Source organism: Equus caballus, chromosome 5 (genome assembly GCF_041296265.1).
Source record: "Equus caballus isolate H_3958 breed thoroughbred chromosome 5, TB-T2T, whole genome shotgun sequence".
NCBI classification, from domain to species: Eukaryota; Metazoa; Chordata; class Mammalia; order Perissodactyla; family Equidae; genus Equus; species Equus caballus.
This window is the reverse complement of record NC_091688.1, coordinates 19,192,314-19,219,489: the sequence shown is the minus strand read 5'-3', so window position 1 is coordinate 19,219,489 and position 27,176 is coordinate 19,192,314. Positions and strand designations below refer to the sequence as shown.

The following is a 27,176-nucleotide window of genomic DNA, read 5'->3' as shown; positions in this document are numbered from 1 at the left end:
GAACTATCTAAGTTGAAGAATTGGTAATTAAATTTCTGAACATGGAATTCTATTTAAAATGACTTTCAATAGAAGGTTGAAAATGCACAGGTATGAAAAATATGTTGGCCCAGGTTATAATAAAATTATATCTCTGCAACTTCTCTGAAAATCTATGCATCCATGAAAAAAAATAATTCGTGATTAATGGTACTGAAAATAAGCTGCATTTTCTTTTTTGTTTTGTTTTGTTTGAGGACAGATGGTTGCTTGTTCATTAGGCCCTAAGCTTAAATACGTAATGGGAAAATAAGAACTACAGCTTAATTGAATGGAACACCCTGCACTGAAGAATGACTACTACACACGAAGTATTTTATAGCCTCACAGCCAATTCTCTTAACTGTTTACAACTGTTTCCAAGCAATCTGGAGGAACTGATGACTTGTTCAAAATATCATAGTGATCGTGTATTGTGTTCCTACGGTACAGAGGACACCAGGATAAAAAAAAAGTTTCAAAATGCATTACAAACCCTCTTCTTTTTCAGTCCTCCTGATATTCCCACTTTCTCCCCTTTGCTCTTTCAGTCCTTCCAACAGCACTGAAGTTAAGTATGTATGTTAAATTTTGTTTAAAACATCTAGAGTGGTTTCTGTTTTCCTAACTGAGCAATGACTGAAACACTTGTTACCAGGAGAAGAGTTATTTGGTATAATAGTGGAGAAACCATTATCATTTGCTTCCCTTGATTCTTGGATCTACACATTGTAAGAGAGAAACAGCACCCTAACTTCACAGGTTACAGGTGATATGGTAAATAAGTCTTTTACAGGTCACTCCAGTGTTTTACAAACCTAGTTCTTCAGATGAGTATATGATAAAGCCAGTGAATTCCACATAAACACATAGCTGCACTTCTTTTGCTACAAAATTAGTTTCTTAGTTGTATGGGATATCAAGACAGTGGCCAAGACATTCCTTAAATCAACAGATGGAGTTGCTGGCAGAAGCACTGCAGTGAGGGAAAGCAATTTCATATCCAAAAGAAGTGCTATTCCAGTGAGGACAAATCACTGTCCCCTCCACGATGGAAGGGGTCCAAACCACGGCCACTAAGTAGCTTACTGGTCCCGTAGGGAACGGTGCCTTATTGAATGCTTAGCATTTGCCTATGCTACTGGCAGTTTGGACTCTCAGCAGTAGTATTTGCCAGAGCAGCCTTCATCAGGGGAAGTCCCGAGTTTGAGCTCATGTTATTCAGGCTGCCATTGTCCCTTTGTATATGATGAGCTCACTGACCAAACCCTGGGGTGGCTAGGGAAAGAGGCTGACTGACATCTGCAGGACAGCTGATCTTGTCTGTCTGATCACTCAGTGTCGCCCACGCAGTGGGTAGCCTCTGATGAGTACTCACATGGGACACCAATACCCTCATACTGTGGGCCCATTATAAGATGCCCACACACACAGACTTCCCTCGCCAGACTTCCCTGTCACCGATCCTCCAATCTTGTTTTCTTTCCAAGTTTCTAAACAAACCAGTAGTCATTGTTATTAATCAAAGTGATCTGTCTCCCTCTCCATTTCTCCAACTACAGTGGAATTTTAGGTCTCTAGGGACTAGTACTAACTCAGAGCCAGTAACTAGTAACCCCTAAAAGGTCTGAGTATTTCACTTTTTCTAAAATAGAGTCACCCTAGTAAATGAATGCAAGTCCTTCTGAAGAAAGCTCACTGATACATTCTTTATAGTACCTCTTGCTCCAATAGTGTACAAAAGTGCTCACACTTTTTAATCTACATTATCAAAAGGGTTTAAATAGGGCTGGCCCCATGGCCAAGTGGTTAAGTTTGCGTGCTCCGCTGCGGCGGCCCAGGGTTTTACCGGTTCGGATCCTGGGCACAGACATGGCACCGATCATCAGGCCATGATGAGGCAGCATCCCACATGCCATAACTAGAAGGACCCACACTAAAATATACAACTATGTACTGGGGGGCTTCAGGGAGAAGGAAAAATAAAAAAATAAATAAAATTTTAAAAAAGAAGTGTTTAAATAAAATCCACATAAATTAATATCAAAAATATAATTTTGATGACTTGTCTTAGCTCAACAATTAAGTTGGGGAAAATATAGCTACACTGTCAAAAAATGAACTAATTTAATGTTGGCAAAAGAAAGAGTAACTGGAAGATTTACAGCTTAGAGTTCCAGTTACATTCTTATTAAGGGTAAGTGTATGTTGATTCTAGAAGCTTTATTATCCCTTCTTAACAGGGATTGGCACATGAAAATGTCAGATAATTGCAGGGGTTTCTGATATACAATAAACACTCATGGAGTGTCTTCTATATAGAAAACACTGTCCTCAGTTGGACTCAACATTTTACGTTATTGGGAAACAGACTTAAGCACACTGATTACATCACTTCTCACTATGGGCAGACGGTTGGCCTACCAAGGTGTTAAAAGTTCTTTAGAGGCACAAGAGGACATCTCTCAAAATAGATGAGTATTTTTCAAAATACTAGAGTCTAGGGTACCCTTTAACTTTAAATCTTTTTAGAAGTACTCTGTAGGATGGAATTTGAACTGATCATCTGGCTTTATCTCATATATTTACTATAGACTTACTATTCAAGTTAAAATTATTATGATAGCCCTTATTTAGCACCTTTAATTGAGTCCTCCAATTTAATTTATTTTACTGATGTTTAACCCCACTGGTTTAGTAATTTATGCCATCTGCTTCACTAAAAATGTAGTTTCTGGTGGTTTTAGCATTTCTTAACATAAGACTTAGTAGCAGAGAATTTTAATCAAATATCAGATCAATAAATCATTAGGGAGAAATAACCGACTACAAAGAAAAAGGCAAATTTTAAAAACATTGCTTTTAAATAAAAACAACTCCATAAACAAATTAAGATATTTATCTTCAAGAAGTAATCTTCATATTATATTTGATTGTTTAATTCTGGTGTGATCAAGGGGTTTAAGATGGGAAATACCTAACTCCGTCATCCAAAAGTGGATTTTATTCACTAAAACAAGGGAACACCAGCACCTAGAAATGCTTTTGGGGTGGTAGGAATAGCTGGCATCACCCCGCTGATATTTAGGATAAAAGTAAACATCCTTATTTCCTATTCTTAAATTACAAACTCTGAGAAATATGGATAAGAGCTTTAGATGTGTAAAATGAAATCTAGTTATTCTAAAAGTTAAGTCACGAGTGACCTATTATCTTCAGTAGCATTAAAGAGCCAGGTTAAACAAAATATCAGCTTGTGCTGGATAACTCAGTCAGGCTGTGTGAATGCCACATATTTTGTCAGTTAATTTAATATAAATTTTATTATGTATTATTTATAACATTTGATGTAAATGTTAGGTTAGAGCAGTGTTTAATCAAACTGCAATATAAATATCACAAAAAGCTTTTACTTATAAAATAACTGTCTATATTTTACGTAAGACATTACATACGTCACATCAGAAATCTCTGCTTATATTTCTTGAGTCTCAATCACTCCCATTAGATTCCACCTTTCCTTCTACTAACACTAATTTAGATAGTTGATACAGAGAGACCAGGATTAAGTAATCAAGGATAACATGTGACCCTAAGAGCCATTTGGGCAAATTACTAGAGGCTATCATCTGTTCTAGACACAAATGCCTTTTTTATCTCCTCAATCTCTTTCTTCCAGTCTTTCTCCTTCCCCTTGATTTTCGTATTCTTTACCCTTTCTTAGCTTGCACTTCTCTCTTCTGTATCTCTTCTAAAATCTCTACATTACCTATTTATCTAATGTCATAATGTAGTACTATTAGCAGCATTCAGTTCTAAAAGAAGTTGTTCTCCACCAGAAAGACTATAAAACTCTCACTCAATACGCTATTTTTTTTACCATCTGCTATGTGTACCTGTGATAGAGATATAGATGTAGATATAGAAAAGGAAGACAAAGAAAGGTAAGGAAAGTTTCTGCCTATAGGTATTCAAAATCTTAGGGAGCTGATTACGAAATAAATTGTGAAAAAGTTACGTACAAAATGATGGCATGGAGGGTGAAGTAACTAAGTGTCCTTTCCTTTTTAAATAATAGGTTGTATTACTTTCTCTTACTCAACATAGCAACTGATACACTTGGTGACAGACAGGACAAGGGGTGTGTGAAAAGTCTGATGAAGAGGTGCGGTGGTATCTGGGGAGTTGTGGGGACCCTGGCGGGGGAGGGAAGGTGAAGTCTGATTATCGAAAGACAGAAAGGCCAAGCTTCAAAGAAAGTAGGTTAGACCTAAACGCGGATAAATCTCTCCACTCTAGATAAGGAAAATTTTTATCAATGGCTGAACATCTCACACACTGCAATGAGTGAGATGCTGAAAAGTCACATTTTAAGGTGTTTATTTTCTACACACGTCTCTAATATAACCTTTTGTTTCAACAATTAGCTTAATCTATAAAACATCCTAAAGAGTGTTATCTCTGTGTCAACTGAAGGATGAGCTTTTCTAAATAACCTTTCTAAAACCTCAAGAGGTCTGCTACCAAAACATTCAGTATTACGTTAATAAAGCAGCCTCTCGAGTGCAAACTCCACACTCTTCGAAGCAGCTACATCATTAATGGATCTGAAAAGCTGCTCTGATTGTGGGATTCCTTTTCCCAGGAATCATGTACTGTTACACCAGTATATGTTTTGTTCTTATGTCAAAATAGGGTAAGACAGTAATAGGAATTCACTTTTTAGACGATTAGTAAGAAAAAACATATGTAAATGACACACACACAAAAAACCCCAAACTTTATGATTGTAATCGTGTTTTAGAAAACCAGCTCTATAAAGTATTTCAAACCAAAGCCACAGGAATCTAACAGAGGTTACTAAAGTTTTGAAGATTATTAAGGCATTTGAAGATGACAAAAATTAATCATCTTCCTTTCCCAAATCCAAGTGGAAGTCTCACTTTCCAAAATCATATTCCATGATGAGGCATGAGTGTCCATGCAGAATACGATCATGTCCAATGCACAAATTAGCACTCATTTATTCTATATTTAAATACAATCAAATCAAACACGACAGCTAGAAAAAAAAGGTTACCTAAACTTAAGAGATACCCTTTCATATAAAAGCATCCCCTCCCCCACAAAACATGTCAAGCTATTTATAAGGAACTCCCTCCCTCTCCCCTCCATATGATTCAAAATATGAAACTGAGAAAACACTCATCATCTCAAAGACTTCATTTAAAGCAACTTGAGCTCGAAATCTAGAGTTCCTGACATTGACACTGAAATGCAGAGTTCTCACACGTTAAATTAAGTGACAAAATGAATATACGCACTTAGGCATGATCTAGTTATATTTTTGGATTCAAAACGCTACCTTTTTTTGTTTTTCTTTTAAAATAATTTAAACCTTATTTTATAAAAGTGAAACCCCTGAACATGACTACAACATGAATGCAGACTGCAATATCTCACCCTCACTCTCCGCTTTCCTCTGCTTCTTAACCAGGCAGCTCATCACCTACCTCACAGACCCAAAAACACACTTACAACACTTTCATTATTGTTTTGAATATTAGCTTTCAAGCGGAAGCTGCACACATTTATACATACTATGCCTCAGAGTTGGGGTACATGACCTGTTTAGTTAACTTTGGGGAGATGCCAGTTTAAGCACAAAACGGACATAGACATTTAAGAACATTTTTTGATTAATGTACAAGTAGAACTTTTCTTATTTTCAGAGTTTGCCATACGAGTCTTCAACTAATTTTTCACTCCAAACGAAACCTTATAATCTTTATATACTAAACAAAAGGTTTTTGTGATCTTGAGAGCAACCTGATCAATCTAGACATAAGTTTACTAAAGCATAAAATGAGACTAGATAATAATGACCTAAAAAGAAATCTTAAAATACTTTTATCTACATAGGAAAGTACTGACTTTGGTTCTCTAATGTTTAGATAAGGAAACCATTCACAAAAGTGCTCAAATTAATACTGTATTATTAATTATAATTTCCTTTTATAGTCCACATAAAAGGAAAGATGAGAAAGAGAAAAAGCAATTTCTAAACCAACAGCAAATCAGTTCATTAAATTCCCTCTCTCACCAAAGAAGAAAGTGTGCAGAAAGACCAGGAATCAGCAATACTCCCACTTTTCAACTTTTGCACAATTAGGTATTCTGCTCCCAATTGTAACTCTATGGACAACTGCTCCACCCCATCTTGTTTACCACAATCATGTTTAGAGCCTTATTAAAACGGAAATACACATTTTTAAACATTTCAAATGTAAGTTTTAAAAAGAAAACAAAGACTAACACAGGTAACAGTTTAAAAAATATTCTCAGATACATCATCTCATTTATTCCTCTGAAGAAGGCATCAGGATTCTCATTTAATAAGGAAAGAACCTAGCTTAGAGAGGGTAGATGACATGCCCAAAGTCAGCCACAAAGGGATAAATCTGGAACCAGAAGCCCAAGCTCCTAGTTTAACAAATACATTTTCATTCACTTCTTTAATTGAAGCACCTGGTTAACAGGTCACCTTACTATTGATTCCTAATGTAAAACCACCTATGATAAATGAAAAGAAACAGAGTTGCAATATTCACTGAGCATATACCTCAAAACCAAATGAAACTATTCCATTTTAACAAGCATCAAAAAAAATGCTAATGAATTTTCAGTCACTACAAAGTTGAGTGTATTTTTCAATGTTTAAAAATTTTAAAATACACCCATAGTTAGCCAAAAAAATTTTTTAACTGAACTTATTTGATATAACTACTTTTCTTAAAAGATTTTAAGACCGAATGTACACTTGACAAAATAATATAATTATTAACTTCTATTACATCTTTATTTAAATGCTTATTATCTGAAGAGTAAAAAAAGCCTTGCAGTTTTAGAAGTTTCCTGTTGATTAATGAATCCTGAAATGAGCGAACTTTTTATTCATAACGCCCTCTACTGGTAGCTCAAGAGGTTCTAACACACTGATTACAGGAGGTTGGACTCGTTTATTTAAGCCTAGTCCCCCAGGGCCTGCATACAAATCCCCTGGAAAGCTTGCTAGAAATACAACTTCCTTCTTCCACAAAGTATCTACAGATCTACAGATATTGTGATTTTAATAAGTCTGGGGTAAGATCTAGAACTCTGAGTTTTCACAGGTTCCCCAACAAATAAGTGGAGAATCATTGGTTTGGTTAGTTATACCAATAGCTGACTCTCAAAGCACAGCAACTTTGTGAAAAGCTCTGAGAAGGGATTATTATGCCTGTTTTATAGACGAAGTCTAAGACTCAAGACAATTTACCCCAGGTCACAGGCTAAAAAGTAGCAGAGCCACTGACATTTTCTTATTCTTGGAGGTATGCGTCCTTAGAGGAAAGAATAACAAAATTGCACCAGCCTTAAAATTCACATTTTTATTTCTTTAGATAAAGCTGATGTAAGCAGTACATGCTATCCTTTCTCAACTCTGGCTTCACATGAGAATCACCTGGGGAGCTTGTAAAAATGCTTATGCCCAGGTCCCACTCTCAGAGATTCAGATTTAATAGGTTTAGGATCGGGCCGAGCCACTGTTCTTTTTTCTGAAGCTCCCAGATGATGAGAATCGGCCACCAGAGCTAAGCACTCAGGCCGGTGGTGCTCGGCCTTCGTGCACAGAGTCACCTGGAGGACACAGACCGCTGGGCCCCGCCACCAGCGTTTCTGATTCAGTAGGTCTGGGAGGGTTTGAGAATTTGCATTTTCAACAAGTTCCAGGTAGTGATGATGATGCTGGTTCTGTGATCACACTTTGAGAACCACCAGTTAGGCATATTGGTTAGCAGTTCTCAAACTTGCCTAGACACATTAGAATCGCCTGGAGAAATTTTAAAACTCCTGATAGCCAGGCACACCCTTAGACCAATTACATCAGAACATCTGGGATGGGCTAACACAGGCATCCGTATGTTTAAAGCTCCTAAAATTAAAAAAGTTTCTCTACAGCAAAGGTTTATAAAACTCATTAATATGGGATACATGGTGATTTTCCAAGAGGGTAGTACAGTATACAGTATTTCCAAAGCCTTTTGGACCAGAAACATGCCTGTGAAGGCACACAATTAACAGCTCTGAATATGTGAAATACTAGCCCATAGGATAAAGTGGAAACTGCACCGAGTGGCCTAGAAGACATTCCCTGCCACCGTGGATCCAGCCTCATCTTTGCTCAAACCGTCCTCCCTCCACTACGTGTCCCTATTAAAATACTGATAACTCTCTATTGCAATTATGTTTCAACGTGACTGTTTGCACTCCTTCTACAAGCTCTTTGGAGGCAGAGGCTGCATCTTATTTATCTTTGATTCCCCAGAGCCTAGTATGATGCCAAGTGCAGCTGGGGCTCAATAAACATTTGTTGAGTAACTGAACACAGATTGATACCTCTACTTTCTGTAGAAAAGCTGGTATCAAGCTTGGCTTTTCTGCAACCTAAAACGTACAACAGCTCTTACATAGCTAAAATCAGAATTGAATAGTTTTCCCTCATAGAGCTACTCTTATTTAATACTGTTTTAAATAAAAAAGGGACTATTCACACTTAGAGATGATATTTAATTTGCCTTGGGATCTGCCAAATGTTCAGTTATTATTACCAGTGGCAAAAAGCGTTGGTAATGTTTTATTCTAAGAATCATTTAGGGGCCAGCCTCATGGCCTAGGGGTTAAGTTCAGCATGCTCCACTTCAGTGGCCAGGGTTTGTAGGTTCGGATCCCAGGTGTGGACCTAGTCAGCCATGCTGTGGTGGTGACCCACATATAAAACAGAGGAGGACTGGCAACAGATGTTAGCTCATCATTAATCTTCCTCAGGGAAAAAAAGATCATTTAGCCAATTATGATCTAAAAAAAAGTACAAATGCTTTGTGCGTTTACAGTGAGATGAAGTTTCCAAAAACCTTTAAAGAGAAAAGGGAAAACAAAAACTACTGGTTTTTTTTGAAAATCCAAGTTTTTCAAACTTGGACATACTAAAATCAAATCAGTTTTGATGTTGTTTTTCAATTTATAAAGAATAGTATTCTTCTGTTAGGAAGCTGCATATCTAAGTCAGGTCAAGCAATTTTGGTATACATCAAAAAAACGTGCAAGATTAAGTTTAGTATTCTTCTTTAGTGCCACAAAAGGAAACATTTGACATCGTGCTATAAAGGTGCTATGGTCCATTCTATAGCTTTCTGGCACTATGTTTTCTATATGCTTCACAAATATTTAAAATAATCCTATTTGTATAAGTCTCAAAGCATGATAAGACTATGTTGCTTCTCAAACTTCTTCAGTTTGTAGCACTGCGAGACTGTGTTGGAAGAAATCTATCGTGTTAACAAACACTAACACATAATTGTTTTTAAAGCGCAGTGATAAGTGACATACATTCACTCAACAAACAATTACAGAGTGTCCACTACATGCTAGGCACTGTTTCAGGAGCCACAGTTACACAATAAAGAAAATAAAGTTCCTTGTGAAGCTTACAATCTGGTATATATCTTTCTTACAAAGGAAAAAAGTGGAAACATTCTTGTGGTACAAACTAGAAATAGAGATTCTTTGCAAAGGAGGGAGAAGAGTTAAATCTAAAAGCCGTTAGTGTCTAAAACTTCCTGGAAGACTTCCAGCAACTCTGAAAAAGCCGATAAGCCTATGAGAAAGAGAAAAGTAATAAGCTGAAACTTTAAAATGAATTAGTGTTTACCTCTGAATTCCTTCAAGAATATCCTTCACAGCTGCCATTAACTTTTGAAGATATACAAATGCTTCTTCAAATGATGCTATTTTTGAAGAAGTCAGAGCTGAATTTGAGTCTAATCTTTGAAATACATCCATGCTAAAATAGAGAAAAAGAAAAGATACTCATAGGTACACATGTATATTTATTGTAATTCAAGTATTTCTATTTCTAATGTATAACTCTTATAATGCTGATCTATTTAAATTAGAAATAAAAGATAGTGAATGTCCAGGCTACATTTCATGCAACAGATCTAAGTCAACAACTATACAGATCTAATCTAAAGTAATACTGTAAAAGCTGTGCAAATAATCTTTCATTCTAAGAGACCATAAGAGATGGAAGGGAAGTAATATTATCAATCTACACTCAGGTCAGTACATAAGTACTGACAGTACTCCAGTTTATACAAGGATAGAGGAAAAAAATTAGACATCAGATTGTTTGCTGAAAGTGGAAGTTATAAATGTTCATACACTTTACCCTGGTAATTCCAATTTCAGAAATCTACTACATATTAATAATAATTATCCACAATTGAGCAACAATTAATAACCACCTAAATGTTCAACAATATAAAGTGTTAAGTAAACAGTGAATTAGCCACTTTATGAAATACCAAACAACTATTAAAATAATGTATATGCCATCTATGAAACAGAAAAGTATAGGTATACAAAATTTACTTATATAACATAATAACCACCATATAAAAAATCAAAAAAAGAATCCCCCCAAAATTCATATTCACCCAGGATCTCAGAATGGGACTTTATTTTAATAGGATCTTTTCAGATATCATTAGTTAAGTTAAAATCGGGTCATACTGGATTAGGGTGGGCACTACCCTACCTGAAGATGAAGGCAGACACTGGAGTGAGACATCTACGAAGATTACTGGCAGCTACTAGAAGCTGGAAATGGTCACAGGACAGATTCTCCCTCAGAACCTCCTGAAAGAACCAACCCTACAGACACCTGGATTTCAGACTTTCTAGACTCCACAACTGGGAGTGAATAAGTTTCTTTTAAACCACCTAGTTTGCGGTAATTTCTTATGGCAGCCCTAGGAAACTAACATACATGCCTAAAACAAAGCTGGGTATACAGAATAACAGTAACAATGTTAACCATCGTTACCTTTAGGTAGTAGCATTCAAGAGAATTTTCTCTCCTACTTTACAGCACTTTCAAGGTAACTTTTTTTTAATACAATTGTGGCAAACGACACATAAAATTCACCATTTTAAAGTAGAATTCAGTGGCATTTAGTACATTCACCATGTTGTGCAACCATCACCACTATCTAGTTACAGAATATTTTCATCACTCCAAAAGGAAATCCTGTATCCATAAACAGTCACCCACCATTCCTCCCACCCCCTCAGTTCCTGGTAACACTCATCCATTTCCTGTCTCTGCAGACTTGCCTACTATAGGTACTTCACATAAATGGAATCATACACTCTGTGACCTTCTGTGTCTGGCTTCTTTCATTTAGTACGTTTTCAACATTCATCCACGTTGTAGCATGTATGGGTACTTCCTTTTCTTTTTATGGCTGAATAATATTCCACTTTATGGATAGGATATACCACATTTCATTTATCCATTCATCTGTTGATGGGCATTGGATGTTTCCTCTTTGGCTATGTAAATAGTGTTGCTATGAATATTCATCTATGAATTTTTGTTTGAACACTTGTGTTCAACTCTTTTGGGTATATCCTAAGAGTAGAATTGCTGGGTCATATGATGATTATATGTTTAACTTACTGAGGAACCAGGGAACTGTTTTCCAAAGTGGCTGCACAATTTTACATTTCTACAAGCAATGTGTCAAAGTTCCAATCTCTCCACATTCTCACCAACATTTGTTATTTTCCCTTTCTTTAATGGCCATCTTAGTGAATATGAAGTGGTATCTCATTGTGGTTTTGATTTTCATTTCCTTGATAACTAATGACATTGAGCACTTCTTTACGTGCTTGTTGGCCAGCTGTACATCTTTGCTGGAGAAATGTCTACTCAAGTCTCTTGCCCGCTTTTTAATCAGGTTGTCTTTGTGTTGTTGAGTTCTAAAAGTTCACTGTAGATTCTGGATACTAGACCCTGATTAGATATATGATTTACAAATACTTTCTCCCATTCTGTAGGCTGTCTTTTAACTTTGATGCAGAAAAGGTTTTAATTTTGATGGAGTCCAATTTATCTATTCTATCTCTTGCTGAGCTGTGCAGATCAGTCTGCGGTGCCAGGCAGCCCTGCCCCTATTTTATCTTTTGTTGCTTGTTTTTGGTGTCATTGTCTATGAAATCATTGCCTAACCCATGGTGAAAAAGATTTATTCCTAAGTTTTCTTTTTTTTCTTTTCTTTTTTTTTTTTTGAGGAAGACTATCCCTGAGCTAACATCTGCTGCCAATCCTCCACTTTTTGCTGAGGAAGACTGGCCCTGAGCTAACATCCTGCCCATCTTCCTCTACTTTATATGTGGGACGCCTACCACAGCATGGCTTGACAAGTGGTGCCATGTCCGCACCTGGGATCCGAACTGGCAAATCCCAGGCCACCGAAGCTGAATGTGCAAACTTAACCACTGCACCACTGGGCCGGCCCCTCTGTTTTCTTCTAAGAGTTTTATTGTTTCAGCTCTTTTATTTAGGTCCTTTATCCATTTTGAGTTAATTTTTGTATGTAGTATAAAGTTCAGGGTCCAACTTCATTCTTTTGCATGCACCTATTGAGTTGTCCCAGCACCATCTATTAAAGAGACTATCTTTCTCTACTGAATGGTCTTGGCATCCTTGTCAAAATCAACTGCCCACAGAGTAGGGGTTTATTTCTGGACTTTCAATTCCATTCCATCGATTTAGGTATCTATGTTTATGCCAGTAGCACACTGTTTTGAATCCTGTATCTTTGAAGTAAGTTGTGAAATCAGGAAGTATGAGTTCTCCAACTCTCTTATTAAGTCTTCCAACCCACAAACACTGGATTTTTCCATTTATTTAGGTCTTCTTTAATTTCGTTCAGAAATGTTTTGTAGTTCTCAGTACATAAATCTTACACCTCCTTGGTTAAATTCATTCCTAAATATTTTATTCTTTTTGATGATAATGTAACTTGAATTGCTTTATTTTTCTCTCTCTCTCTCTTTTTTTTTTTGGTGAGGAAGATTGGCCCTGAGCTAACATCTGTGCCAATCTTCCTCCTTTTGCTTGAGGAAGACTGTCACTGAGCTAAGATCTGTGCTAATTTCCTTCTGTTTGTACGTGGGAAGCTGCCACAGCATGGCTTGATGAGCAGTGTGTAGGTCTGTGCCCAGGATCTGAACCCATGAATCCCAGGCAGCTGAAGCAGAGTGTGCAAACTTAACCACTACACTACTGGGCCGGCCCCTTTACTTCCTTTCCAGACTGTTCACTGCTAACATATAGAAATACAACTGGTTTTGTGCATTTATTTTTAAAATAAAAACCATAAACTTATTTTATTTAAAAAATATTTATCTCTAAAAAATTTTTATACATTTAAAGCCTAATCATATAAAATTTTAAAAATACAGAAATGTAGAAAGAAGAAAATATGTAATGTCCATAGTATACAAGCAGAGATAAGCATTATTAATATCCATGGGTGCTTCCTTTGTCTTTTTCCAGGTATATATGTGTTTAGTGTGTGTGTGTGTGTGTGTGTGTGAAAGAGGGGAGGAGGCAGAGAGGCCAAGAGACAGAATTAACGAAATAGGAAAACAAACTCTTCCGGGAGAGCCATCAGTAAATCAAAACTCTACATACGAGACACTTATTCCAAAAAATTCCATTATAATTGTTATACAGACTTATATACTTGAGGTGAAAGAATCACGGCACTAAAAGGCCCTCCACCAGGATTTATCCTAAATGGCAGAATGTAGGAGAAATGGGGAGGAGATGAGGACAAGAATAGCCACATCAGTCACAGGACAGACTGGCAGAAACAATCATCTACTGCATGTACTATATTTCAAAACATTAAAATATTTAGCTTCAAGTGAGATTTAAAAGTTTACCATTACTTAATCTCTGAATAAGCATTTGGGTCAGCTGATTAGAGCCAAAGCAAGAGAAAACTCTTACCTAGCCGCTTTTGTTCTGAGTCAGCCATTTGTAATACGTAATCTAAATCCTTAGATAAAACTGTGGTACAACTTTAAATGCCATATTACTATCTAGCTAGGATGGAGAGGGTAAGTTAAACATTCTTCAGTAAAGAAGATAGCATGAAGTAGAAAAAAACTTGAAAAATATATATGGTATCTAAAAACTGTCCGAAGTCCAAAACTCTTGGAATTTTAGAATACGTAGGGAACTTAAAAATCACCTACTTCTATTTCCTGATTTCAGACGAACAAACTGAGTTTCAGAAAGATTAGATGATTTTCCCAAAGTTATTGTCTTTATATCCCATAGGAACTGTGGTGTGCACATTTTGTAAGGAGCAAACTTTTTTGTTCATGTAATTTTTTATATAAAATAGAATAAAGAATATGCAAAAGTAGATCAAATTAATATGAATTTTTATACATTACATTTACTTTATTATAAAGTCAAAGATTAAGAATAATGAGATTGTTTTGAATGTAAACATTTCAAATCAGACATGGATTACAGTTGCAATCTAATGTCAGACATTCAATTCTAGATTATTAAATAAATTATTAAATTGGTTATAAGTTGTCAATTTATAAAAAATATCAGTCTATAGATTGTCAAAACCAATTTCTTTTTTATTTTGCCTTCACAGTATTAATGAAATTCTGAGCCATAGAAAATAGCAATGGCAAGAGGTAAGACATTATGTTTAATTAAAGTTCCCATTGCGAACACAACATACATGTTTAAAAAAATGTCTCAGAAGCTTGAATGAGAAATAGCAGGAAAGATTTCTTTCCAACTTGAATCAATAGGATCTAACCCTTATCCAAATTCCTTATGAATAGAAAAGATACAAAAAAACCTGAGCTGGAGTGCCATAAGTTCTCAACTATCTACTGAAGCACGATAAGAACACAGGGCAGGAAGATGGCACTTACAGCTGTGTGTAACTGCTCCAGTAGTTTGATATGAGTAAATGCACCCAGGGCCTACCAGACCTTCAAATGAGTATCGCAACAGTAAAGACCCAAGCATGAATATGTGGAAAAGTTCTACATGACTCTGGTCCACAATCAGGCATGAGAAACAATAAAGGAGGCTGATAAAGTAGACTGATAAAGCAATACAAGCATTTTTCACTTACTGAAATACTATAAGGTAAAGTCTATTATCCAGATATTACCCAAACTCTGTAAAATCGAACAGAAACGTATGTATATTATAGGTCAGCTCTAAGTTACATAAATTACTCAAATGTTTTCTAAATGAAAAGATTAAAATATCTTAGATATGGTTTTAATCTATTTTATTTTAAATGAAAAGATTAAAATATCTTAGATATGGTTTTAATCTATTTTATTTTGAAAGTAATAATCTCGGCCTGGCATACGTGGCAACTTCTGCTAACAAGAATATCTGATTAGCCAAAACATTAAAAATACATTAAGACTGAACAAAACAGACAAAACCTTTATCTTACATGAAAATACAAATTTTTAAATATTTCCTTAGCTCACATAGGTACAGTTTTTTCTTATACTAGTATGAGACTATAATTTGTTTGAAAAAAAGATTTTAATTGTAGCCAAGGACTAAAAATGGGCCACAAATCTACAGTGTTGTATAATAGATGATTGATTGAGAATAGATGTTTAAGTGGAGTGCTAATATTACTTTGCTGCTCTTGTGAACATCTAGAACAGAGAGATAATCTTAATCCAAAACAAGTCACACTGCGCCCTTGAACCAAAATCATACTATAAAGTGTATAATATGATTGGCAAATTAATTATATAAAGATTATGGGTCTGGGGAAAACTATGGGAGGGAGTGTTGGCCTACTTTAAAATCAGCTGTTTTAAAATCATTTTTTAAGTTACACTAGCAGCAGCCCATTTAAAGAACTACTCACAAATGGTCACTACCTTTTCATTTTACCAAGACCAGAGTACTTCATGTGTGTGAAGGTAATAAAAGCATTTCTTCCTTTTAAATAAAAGTATTTATCTTCCTTTTTAAAAAATCTTACATGAATTTTCCCTAATCTGGACTGACCTTTTCTTAAATTATTTTAAATTTTATTAAGGCTTTGTATCCTGCTAATTTGTTTAGCCAATCTAGGTGACTATTCACTTGTTTTGACATAAAGGCAATTCTTCTCATCAAGATTTCACATGTGAATCACCCGGAGATTTTTTTAATGCATGATCTCAGCTTCACCTCAGTCCTACTGAATCAGAATTCCTAGGGACAGAGTCTAGGCATATATATTTTTAAAACTCTCCAGGTAATTCTGATTTGCACCCCTATTTAAGCATCACTGTCCCTAAGGTACCAATTTGACAAAAAGCCCTCAATAAGACAATCTAGTACATTAAACTCACAACCCAACTATTCACCGAACCAACTGTTCAATGAATAACAGTATTGAGGGAAAACCCAAAAACTCAAAAAATTCTTAGAAATTTGGTACCTGTTCTGATATATAGTAATCCAAACATTCTCTAGGATAGACCAGATTTCTTGATGCCTGTTGGGCTGGGGAAGAGGAGAACCTGGGAAAATGGTGATTTCCTGGTTATTAGACTTCATCAAAGAAGAATCTTCTTTCTTTTTACCCACTGTATTTTCTGAAGGATCTTGCTTAAGTTTTGCCTTGACCTGGGGAAATAAGAATTACATAATATGCAGCTAGTCCTTCACTAGTAAGTGAGAGAAACAGAACGTCAATTGTACTTACAAATGTTCTAGCTTTCCAGGAAGTGCTGACTATTCTTTGTCCTTGATTATGTACAGAATATTCCCAGAAAAGCCTCAGAGCTAGAAAAAATATTATCCTTTTCCATTTATATCAAATGATATTTCCAATCTACTAATTATAGTGGCCTTTCTTAGCTAACATGTTAGTATCAATTTAAGAACACTGTTCGGACACTTCTACACATATGGCATTGAACTAGATAGAGGACACCTAGGGTACAATGATAAATAGGTGTAATCAAGCCTCAGCACCTTACAATCTAGTAAAAAGAATGAGACTGCAAAGGGTGTGAAAAAAAGAAAAATCAGGATAGAATGTAAACCTTATGCTATGGGCAATGGTGAAACACTGACGGTTTCTAATTCAGGAAGTGATACCCTCAGAACCGCACTCTAAGACACACTGGATCAAAACATGCCTCAAAATACTCTGGAAATTTTTTAAAACATGCAGACAACAGCAGGTAAAGGATATTTTCATTCTAACTTATTCTAACGTACTAAAGGCATTAAGCAAATACTAAGTGAATTGAATGGAGAGTAAACAGTTATTATTATAAGTTATAAAACACACATCCTCTTATGGAAGCCGTGTCACAGCAGTGCTGGGATTTTATATTATTTCATTTATGGATGGAAGAAAGCTGTGCAGTGTTGTTTGATTGCTCATTTTCCAGTGCTCCAGACCATGTCTGCTAAATACATTTTTAGAAGGGATGTGATTAGCTACTCTAAACAGCATGCCAAAGCTATCTTACCTCTGTAAATGTTTGGAGCAGTTTGCTTACTTGAGCAAAGGCCTGTGGAAGAACACCATCATAATGCGACCTTGTGCTGAAAGCATGTAACAAACTCTTAGAATCCTGAAGCAGGAATTTCACTGTTGTAAAATCCACTGCACTGTTAGCTGGAAACAGAAAATTAAGAAGGAAAAAACACGTAAGAATGAGTATACAACACAAAAACATCTTTGGAAAACCAATCTAATATTAATTGTGGAAGTTAAGAAGAGTACGCATTCACACCTACATGACACTCCTAACTGATCGCTCTGGTGTAAAAAGCAACAATTAAACAGGCTTTGTTGGAGATAAATTCTTGGAGTTGCTTCTCGTATTGTGTATTCAGATTCCAGGAGTTCCCTAAACACGGTCAACTTCACAGTAAAAGTTAAGTGAGAGAACATTATGCTCTTCAGAAAAGAGAGAGAATCACCAAATAAGTTAAACAACAGATTTTGAATTCTGAGGTTGTTTCATACACAAATTACTGTGGAGGCATTGGAAGAGTCACATTTCGGTGGCAGGCGTGTAAGTTCTATGTGGTACCTCTCAATCAACTCAGTTATCACGTTGAGATTTACCTTCAAATTCCATTACATGAAATGTAATACTAGGTTTATTGAAAATAATGTGTGCTCTCTCTCTGCACAACACAACTTCAGCAAAAAATAAACAATTTGGGTAAAAGTGAGCTGTGGGCAAAAGAAGCTGGCAGAATTTTTGTCCCCTGTAAATTAGTAAAGTGAGTTAATCTACAAATAATAATTAAATGGTATAACAATTTTCTCTCAAGAAACTAAAATTACTTACATTAAATTCTCAAACCAATTAGAGGTTAGTGGCAATAATTTCAAAGATTTAAAAAGTTAAGAACAATGAAGATAAGTAACTTTCTAATGTCACCAAAACTCAGAACAGAAAAAATTATTTCCATTACTAAGATAGAATGCTACATAGTTTTCAAAGGCATTTAGAATAACCATGCTGCAATGTGTTTGTTTTGTTTTCTTTTAATCTTCATCGTTTCAGAGACTCTGTTATATTCTGAAACATCAGCATAGTTTTTTTACTGGAACTGTGAGGTAAAGTAACAGAGTTCCTCTGTTTTTCTTTTTTTTCTTTTTGAGGAAGATCAGCCCTGAGCTAACATCTGCCAATCCTCTTTTTGCTGAGGAAGACTGGCCCTGAGCTAACATCCGTGCCCATCCTTCTCTACGTTCTATGTGGGACGCCTACACCAGCATGGCTTGGCAAGCGGTGCCACGTCTGCACCCAGGATCCAAACTAGCGAACCCCGGGCCACCAAAGCGGAACGTGCACACTTAACTGCTGCACCACCAGGCTGGCCCCCAGAGTTCCTCTGTATCACTTACACAAGAAGCATTTGCTTACGAAATACTGAAAGATGAAATGAAAATAAAAAGATTTTAATAATTAATTATACAACATTCAGAAATTCTAATCTAATCTGATGGTTATAGCCAAGCTTCTGGCTTCTCCTTTATCAAACAAACACTATTATTTCCTTACAAAACACTCTTAGTTGGGGGCTGGCCCAGTGGCACAGCAGTTAAGTTCGCACATTCTGCTTCTTGGCGGCCAGGGGTTCGCCGGTTCAGATCCCGGGTGCGGACAGGGCACTGCTTGGAAAGCCATGCTGTGGCAGGTGTCCCACATATAAAGTAGAGGATGATGGGCACAGACGTTAGCTCAGGGCCAGGCTTCCTCAGTAAAAAGAGGAGGACTGGCAGTAGTTAGCTCAGGGCTAATCTTCCTCAAAAAAAACCCACATTTTTAGTTATTTTTTAAATCAATGAGTTTAAATTCCTGTGGGAAAAGAGAGATGAGAGATGCCACACATAGGACAGCATGTAGACTAGATGAATCCAGTAAGTCTCCTGAGGAGGAGAAACTGGACACAACTTCTTTTAAGGGTGCTTCTCCAAGGCAGTCAGTGTTCAGTAGGGCTTACATTCTTGAATCAATCATTTGATTTCTGTCAAACAAAAATCCTTTACTAAGATTTGGGCAAAAGGGAAATAACAAACATAAATTCAGTACTTAGACATAACATAAAGAAATCTACACAGTTTAAACAGTTTAATGCTTAAATAGGTTAATAATCATTTAGATTAAAGTAAATATAGATAACAAAGCCAGAAAAAACTACTAGTCATTTTCCATACAATTTTCTATGAAAGGATCTAAGGATATGAGTTTGCTATACTGAAGTTAAACACATACGAATAACTCAACAGCTGAGGATACTATTAAAAGATATTAAACAAAATCATAAACTGTGATTTTTCCAATTCAAAATTATTTTAGAGCAGAAGGCACTTTTATACTTCTATTATGTATTCTTCACAAGTCAGTAAACATTAGGCATCAGATTCTTCTAAACCAAGGATCAATAAATTACACACACAATGATTCCAAAAATGACTTTTTAGCAGAAGCAACAGTCACCATCTTTTCACTTCTCTCCCTACTGCCAGTTAGAGCTGCTGCCCACTACCTCTGAGCTGCGTGCAAGAGCGAAACACGGCCCACCGCTGGAAAACAGACAGACGGAAGATGGCAACTAGATACCCTCCGTTTGAAACTAAATCTCGTTCAAGATCATACACAGTTTATGGATTTTCTCTTTTGAGAGAATCAACTAAATTATGCCCCTAGTAAAAGATATGAAAAATGTTTCTATATATCTTGTAAAACTGCTTTGAAGACATGTCCAGTAGGTTGTTCCATGTCCCTTAAATAATAATACCCCTAATAAATAAGTTCCATAGTTAAAGACAATGCCTGGAAAGTATCTTTACTTAAAAAATTGGTAACTTTTAAAAAGAGACATTCATGCAACACCTACCACGTATAAGTCATAAGTCGCTAATTAGGAGCTTTAAATCCCCTGGAGGAATTTTTAAAGATATAAAAATTTTCAAAGGGTTTACACTTCAGGGGAAAGAGAGAGACAACTGGTATACCTACTATAGAATATTTTTTTCCTTTTGTTTTGTCTTAGCTTCCAGGAAGCTTAGTGTTCAAATCTATATTCAAGTGATGCAATAATTGTTTGCACATGTTTTAGGGTAAAGCTATCTTTCTGATTCTTTATTACCTGGCTCCTGTGCCTTTAAACCTAACTTAAACCCTCTTGTCATCAGATTGTTATTTAATAGCCCTCATACTCACAGTTACTTTTTAAAAGTTGACAGGATATAAGTAATAAATAAAGTAATACATAGAATAGATCACTTCATGTTAGGAGTTCAAAAAAATCAAGAACCAACTGAACATCCTAGTAATGGTTACACTTTGCTTTTTATTTGTTTGTTTTTTGAGGAAGATTAGCCCTGAGCTAACATCTGCTGCCAATCCTCCTCTTTTTGCTGAGGAAGACTGGCCCTGAGCTAAGATCCGTGTCCATCTTCCTCCACTTTACATGTGGGATGCCTGCCACAGCATGGCCTGCCAAGCGGTGCCATGTCCGCACCCGGGATCCGAACCGGCACCTTGGATCTGAACTGGCAAAGCCCGGGCGGCCAAAGTGGAACTTGTGAACTTAACCACTGCGCCACACCACGGGGCCGGCCCCTACACTTTGCTTTTTAAAGGTACAGCAATACATATCTGTTTGACTCTGGATAAATCACTTACCCTCTCAGGGCTAGTTTTCTTCATCATACAACAACGGGCTTTAATAACATTAGATCAGTGCTTTTCACATCTTTTTCTTCTTAGCAGAGAAACTTTCTTTTTCAAATCTTACATGGAATTTCCAAATATAAACAGATAAAAGGAAGCTGCATGACTAAAGTCGGAGTTGAGGGCCAGAGGCCACTTACCAGGCTCCCCATCCACCAACCTTTCCTCCTCCAGTCTGTGGCAACTCCAGAGGCACTGCAAGAGGTTCTGTACAACGTACTTTAAAAGCCACCAACTAAGTGCTGGAATATAGTCTTTTGTGGTTCTAAAATTCACTATGCACCACAGCCAAAGCTTTCCTATTCCTTACCCCTACAGTTTAGATAGAAACCTTGATACATTATTTTTAAAATTAGTACATGAAATGTGGTCAGAGTTTGCATGTTAAACCCAATGAGAAATTTAAAAAATCTAAATAATTCTATTTGTATATCTGAATAAACTGTAAAATATGGTTTAAAAAGTTTTAAACATTATTAAAAATTATATATTCACAACATCCAGTAACATCAACAATGATACCATTAAGAGTCATAAGCTCTATGAACGAGATCCATTCAACCAGCTGCCACAAATTCCTATTAGAAATTAGAAGCATAAATGAATACTTAAGAACTAAATGACAAATTTTATTAGTTCATCTTCACATCCCATGGAATATATCTCCTAGTCTCACTTTAACACAACACTGTTAAATGCAAAATAAAAGATTCATACCTTTATAGAGATTTTCATATAGGCTCTCAATGGTTAAAAGCAAGTTCTTTTCCATAACTAATCCAAATACAGCCAACCAATGTTTTCTAAAGCACTGTAATAAGTGTATTAGAGTCCATGGTGGTTTCAAGTACAGCATCTAAAAGGTATTTAGAAAAAATTAGCATCTATTGATTTATTTATTAGTCCAATTATTAAAAAGTACCTATTCAGGAATTCCTACATACATTTTTGGGCAAAATATAGTTAAATTCTTTTTAAACTAAAAGATATTTTATTAAAGCCAATCATAATCTTAAAGGCTAATTCCATTGCAAATTGCTTTTGTAAAATTCATATTTGTATTAGTCCTTATAGTTTCAGAAACTATATGTGCGAAAAGCAAGCACAGTTCTAACTGGAAAAAGCATAGTTTTAACCAGCAAATGGCATCAATCTACTTTTCAACACAGTCATTTCTTTGAGGAAATCAGTCTAATTATTTCATATAACTGGAAAAAATCTATACAGAAAAAAGTGGTCAACTATGCTTGACACTTGCTACACTCTTGCAAAGACATGTATAAAAAGAGATTGATCACTTAGCACCACAAGATGTCAGCATGGCTTTTTTTGAAGCATTCACATGCAATGATTTTCCTAGACTCTATTATGAAATATCCAATTTAAGTCAACCCTCCTAGAAGCATCTGATCATTCTTCATCTTGGTTCAAGACTTGATAATAATCAAGCAGCAAACATATCATACTGGCAAACATTAGCATCTCAGTGAGTATCTGGAATAGATACAATCTATAGTTGATGGGGAATAATGTTTCTCCCAGCTATAAATGTCAACAGCAAACAAACCTTAAACTAAACTAAAAAGGCCACTATAGCCAAATGCTGTGTTTTACTGATTGCAGAAAAGATGTGAGTCTAAAGAAAATTCAAGATATCTTGCTAATAAGATCAAATTTATACTCTGATTCTCATATTTACATGACATAAGCCAAAATATATACTTCTTTGTCTGAATACATATTGCTAGGGGAATTCCCTATACAAGACATTTTGACTCACATATGAGAGAAATTTTTCTGAATTCAACTTAAGCTCCCTGAGGCAAGGTGTTTGACACTAGTAGATTCACAATAAATATTTGTTCACTGAAAAAATGAATAAAATATAGTCCTGGTCTTTAGGAAATGTCCATCAATTTTCAAAAAGTTTTTTCAAAAACTTCCAGAAAAAACATAATATGATATAGATTAGCACAATGAAGCTTACACATTTTATACAAGAAATATTTCTTAAAATAAGGTAACAAATCTTTAGCAATAAAAGAGAAATTTCCAACTATTAGGGTTGAAATAATCACCTCCATCCAAAGGTTTCCAAAAGCAATTTTCATTTCTGTTTCTAATATTGAAGATAAAGCTGTTCCAAGAGATTTTTCAAGGTCAGATATGATGCTTTCAAGCAGAATGAGTAGTCCAGAATTTGTAGATTCTTCCTCACAGCTCTCTTCCAAAGGTGCTGCTTCTTTAAAACAAACAGTTACAGGCTTTATTTAGGACACGGATAGTAAACATTTCACATATACAGTTAGTATTAAGCCATAATTAATAAATATTTTATGTATATAATTAGAATTTGAATTACTTGGAAAACAAACCAATACTTTCTTTAGAAACATGTATCTCTAGTATACTTGTTGTTTTAGATGCAAGATAAATATACTATGTTAGCCAATGCTTTATCTTTTTGACAAAAGGCAACTAAATATTTTTACTAAAATAGAAATTTAAGAAATGAGTGTGATATTTTAACTACAATTTTATTTTTATTTTCCAAAAAAGGAAAAATTCAAAAAATGCTTTACATTTATAATAGAAAACCAAGAACTATGGATCAAAATGTTTCCTTCCAAAAAATAGCATATTTTTCCAATTGCAGCTCACATCGAAAAGGACCAAATATGTTATGAAAGGACCAAAATCTCTGGCTTAACTGCCTTTACGCCCTCTCCTTTTAAAATGAGCTTTTATTATTTTAATTAATATCATTTCATTAACATTTCTATTTTGATACCTGAAAAGAACTGCAATTTCTTTATTGGAAAATTCAAACTATTAAGTGGTTTATCTCTAGAAAGACAAACTAAGGATTTAAAATGACAGTAATATAATGGGCAAACTGAAAGTATGTTACCCCTGAAAAACCATACACTGGAATATCCTGTTACCTCTAATAAATGCCATTTTGAATATTATGACAAAAGAAATTTTATTACCAAAGAGGTCAAAAAAGTAGCATGGGTACATATGAATTTTTCTATAATTATATGTAAAAGGTACATACAATATTAGAGATTTCAATAATTACATTCCCCACAGAGGAAAAAGGTGGGATGTATTTTTAAATTATGTCAGATTTAATATAATATGCCATCAAATAACAAGCTATAGAACAGATTATTCTGGTCAAGAAAAAGAGATTAAACAACAGTATGGCCTTTAGCTTTTTTAAGTATTAGTTTAAAATTTAAAAAGATTATTACTAGAGTCCCTCAAGTTTCTCTATTACTGAGTTTTTACTGTATTAATAGAAGGTTATGAATATAAGGCTAATTGTAGAAAGAAACAAAAAAATTCTCTCCACCTCAAATGAATATTTCCTGTAGCTACTATTAATTTAAAAGCCATACTCTTCAAGGTACAAAATAGCATGCATACAGTGATTATAAATATGTAAAAATGTGAGTGTGCAGACAAAAATTCAAATTAATTTGTAAAAGTGTATTTAGAAGGCAATAATGTTAATTATGTTTTCTTTTGGATTACCATTATAACATTCATTTATTTCTACTGTTTATGTGCCAGCAAATATTGCAAACAATGTTATTTTAAATGTACAAGATGAAAATTTACTATTAATTCCAATTGTTATCAATAATCTTAGGATATAAAATAAGATATATTTCTAATTATTTGTAGTAAGAATACTACCTGCTTTCAATTGCTGCTTAGATATACAAGGCTGATGACATACATCTGTGTTCAGAGATAAGTTTAATAACTCTGCACTCAATTCTTCTTTACTGAGTGACTTCACACCACTTATTAGGCCTTTGTTTCTTAAATTTCTATCATCCCTAAGGTTGAGGTTAGGAGGAAAAAATATTTTATTTTTTGTAAGATAAATCACACAGCAACTCAAAATACATGGGATCTAATCAGAGGTTGGTGATTCTCAGCATACATATTAACAAAGGACAGCAATTTCTTTTTAAACAGAAAAGGTAAAGGAATTAACACATAGCAGAGGCACATCATATGAGTTTTTGAGGATAATAATAATTATTATATATCAAAAGTTTTCCTGGTACCAGGCACTGTTCTAAGCACTTTACACATATCAATCCATTTAATTCTCACAACAAACCTCCTAGGTGGGAGTGGTACTAATCTTATCGCCATTTCACAGATGAGAACCTGAGGTGTAGAAAGTTTAAGTAACTTGTCCAAAGTTATACCTGGTACGTGGAAGCCAGATTTGAACATAAGAATATGATCATCCAAAAAGAAATAAATAGAGAGCCACGGTAAGAGAAATAATTTACACAGGGCAGGCAATTACAAATTTAGTCTGAGGGAGCATAAGACAAACGGTGTAAATTTGCTATTTGCAGAAAGAAGTCAGTATAATTAGAGCATAGTGCAGGAGACCAGTTTACGTGGCTAGAGAGAAAGGCAAGGACATTAACAAATGCAAAGACATTTTTAAGGGCTTCAATGGCGAAGTGACATGATCACATCTGTGTTTATTAAATTGTTATTCTGGAGTCCAGCAGGCTTCCAGCTTTTGTTAACGGCAGAACAGCTTAATCAGACTAACTTTCCCACAGATGAGAATTAGAAAATCTGAACAACAACAGAAAACTATCTGAAGGCTCTAGAGAGCACTAAAATGTAGGCAGAAGCTAGAAGAGGGTCTACCCTCAAGACAGACACTACACTGGGGAAAACAAGAAGTTTCTATCTTTTCGCCTGAGGGCATTCCCCAATTCATCAATGGCTTATGACAGAAAGCCACAGTCTTAGTGGCTTGAAATGTCAGAAGACAATGTTCAGGACTGGCCAGGGCAGATAAAAAGTTAAAGGCGAAACTGAAGAAGGGAGGAAACCACAGAGTAGGTGAGCCCTAAAATCTGCACATAAATTCTGCCTAGAAAAAACAACACACTGCCAAGAGATGAAGCAATCAACAGAACCAGATTCTGATATGACACAGATGTTGAAGGTATCTGATAGGGAATTTAAAATAGTTTTGATTAATATGTTAAAGGCTTTAATGGAAAAGGTAAACAGCATGCAAAATCAAATGGGCAGTTTCCGCACAGATGAAAGTTGTAAGAATCAAATGGAAGTGGCTAGTAATTAAAAAAACCAGTTATCAGAAATGAAGAATGCCTTTGACAGGCTCCTCAGCAGACTTGAAATACGTGAGGAAAGAAAAACAAATTTGAAGACAAGTCAACAGAAATTACCCAAACTGAAACAAAAAGAGACTAAAAGGTTAAAAAAAACCCAGAGCTGTGGGACAACATCAAACAGTCTAACATACACACATGTATTAGTTATCTACTGCTGTGTAACAAGTTATCCCAAAACTTAGCAGCTTAAAACAAGCATTTACTCTCTCACAGCTCCTAAGAGTCAGGAATCTGGGAGCAACCTGACCGGATGGTTCTGGCTCAAGGTCTCTCACAAGGCAGGAGCATAGTATTGCCTAGGGTTGCAGCCATGTCAAGGTTAATTGGCGCTCATTCATGTGGCTGTTGGCAGGCCTCAGCCCCTCACTGGTTCTTGGCTGGAGGCTTCAGTTTCTCACTATGTGGGCCTCTCCAGAGGGCTGCTCACAGCATGGCAGCCTGCTTCCCCAGAAGAAGTGATCCAAGAGAGAAGAGAAAGAAAGAGAGTGGCCAAGAAGGAAGTCCCAGTCTTTTATAACCTAATTGCAGAAGTAACATTATCAGTTCTGATGCCTGCTCTTTATCATGCAGTCAACTGAGCCTGGTATGGTGTTAGAGGGGACTACACATAGGCTTTAATACTAAGAGGCAGAGATCATTGGGGTGATCTTGGAGGCTGGCTACTACAATGTAATTCTGTAATAAGAGGGGACAAAAGAGGGAATGGAGCAGAAGAAATATCTGAAGAAATAATGACTAAGAATTTTCCAAAACTAAAGACAGGCACCAAACTACAGATCCAAGAAGCTC

General features: G+C 35.6%; 1 protein-coding gene across 2 annotated transcripts in view; it reads right to left on the bottom strand.

Moving 5' to 3' along the window:
• Nucleotides 1-27,176, bottom strand: part of SWT1 (SWT1 RNA endoribonuclease homolog) — a 101,546-nt gene that overhangs the window by 36,680 nt on the left and 37,690 nt on the right. For both annotated transcript variants that reach the window (XM_070267876.1, XM_070267875.1), the window contains 6 exons: nucleotides 24,901-25,046; nucleotides 23,271-23,434; nucleotides 21,910-22,048; nucleotides 17,461-17,609; nucleotides 16,416-16,603; nucleotides 9,770-9,901 (listed from right to left, as the gene is read on the bottom strand). In XM_070267876.1, the coding sequence (XP_070123977.1) occupies nucleotides 9,770-9,901; nucleotides 16,416-16,603; nucleotides 17,461-17,609; nucleotides 21,910-22,048; nucleotides 23,271-23,434; nucleotides 24,901-25,046 (918 nt within the window). The remainder of the gene's footprint in view (nucleotides 1-9,769; nucleotides 9,902-16,415; nucleotides 16,604-17,460; nucleotides 17,610-21,909; nucleotides 22,049-23,270; nucleotides 23,435-24,900; nucleotides 25,047-27,176) is intronic.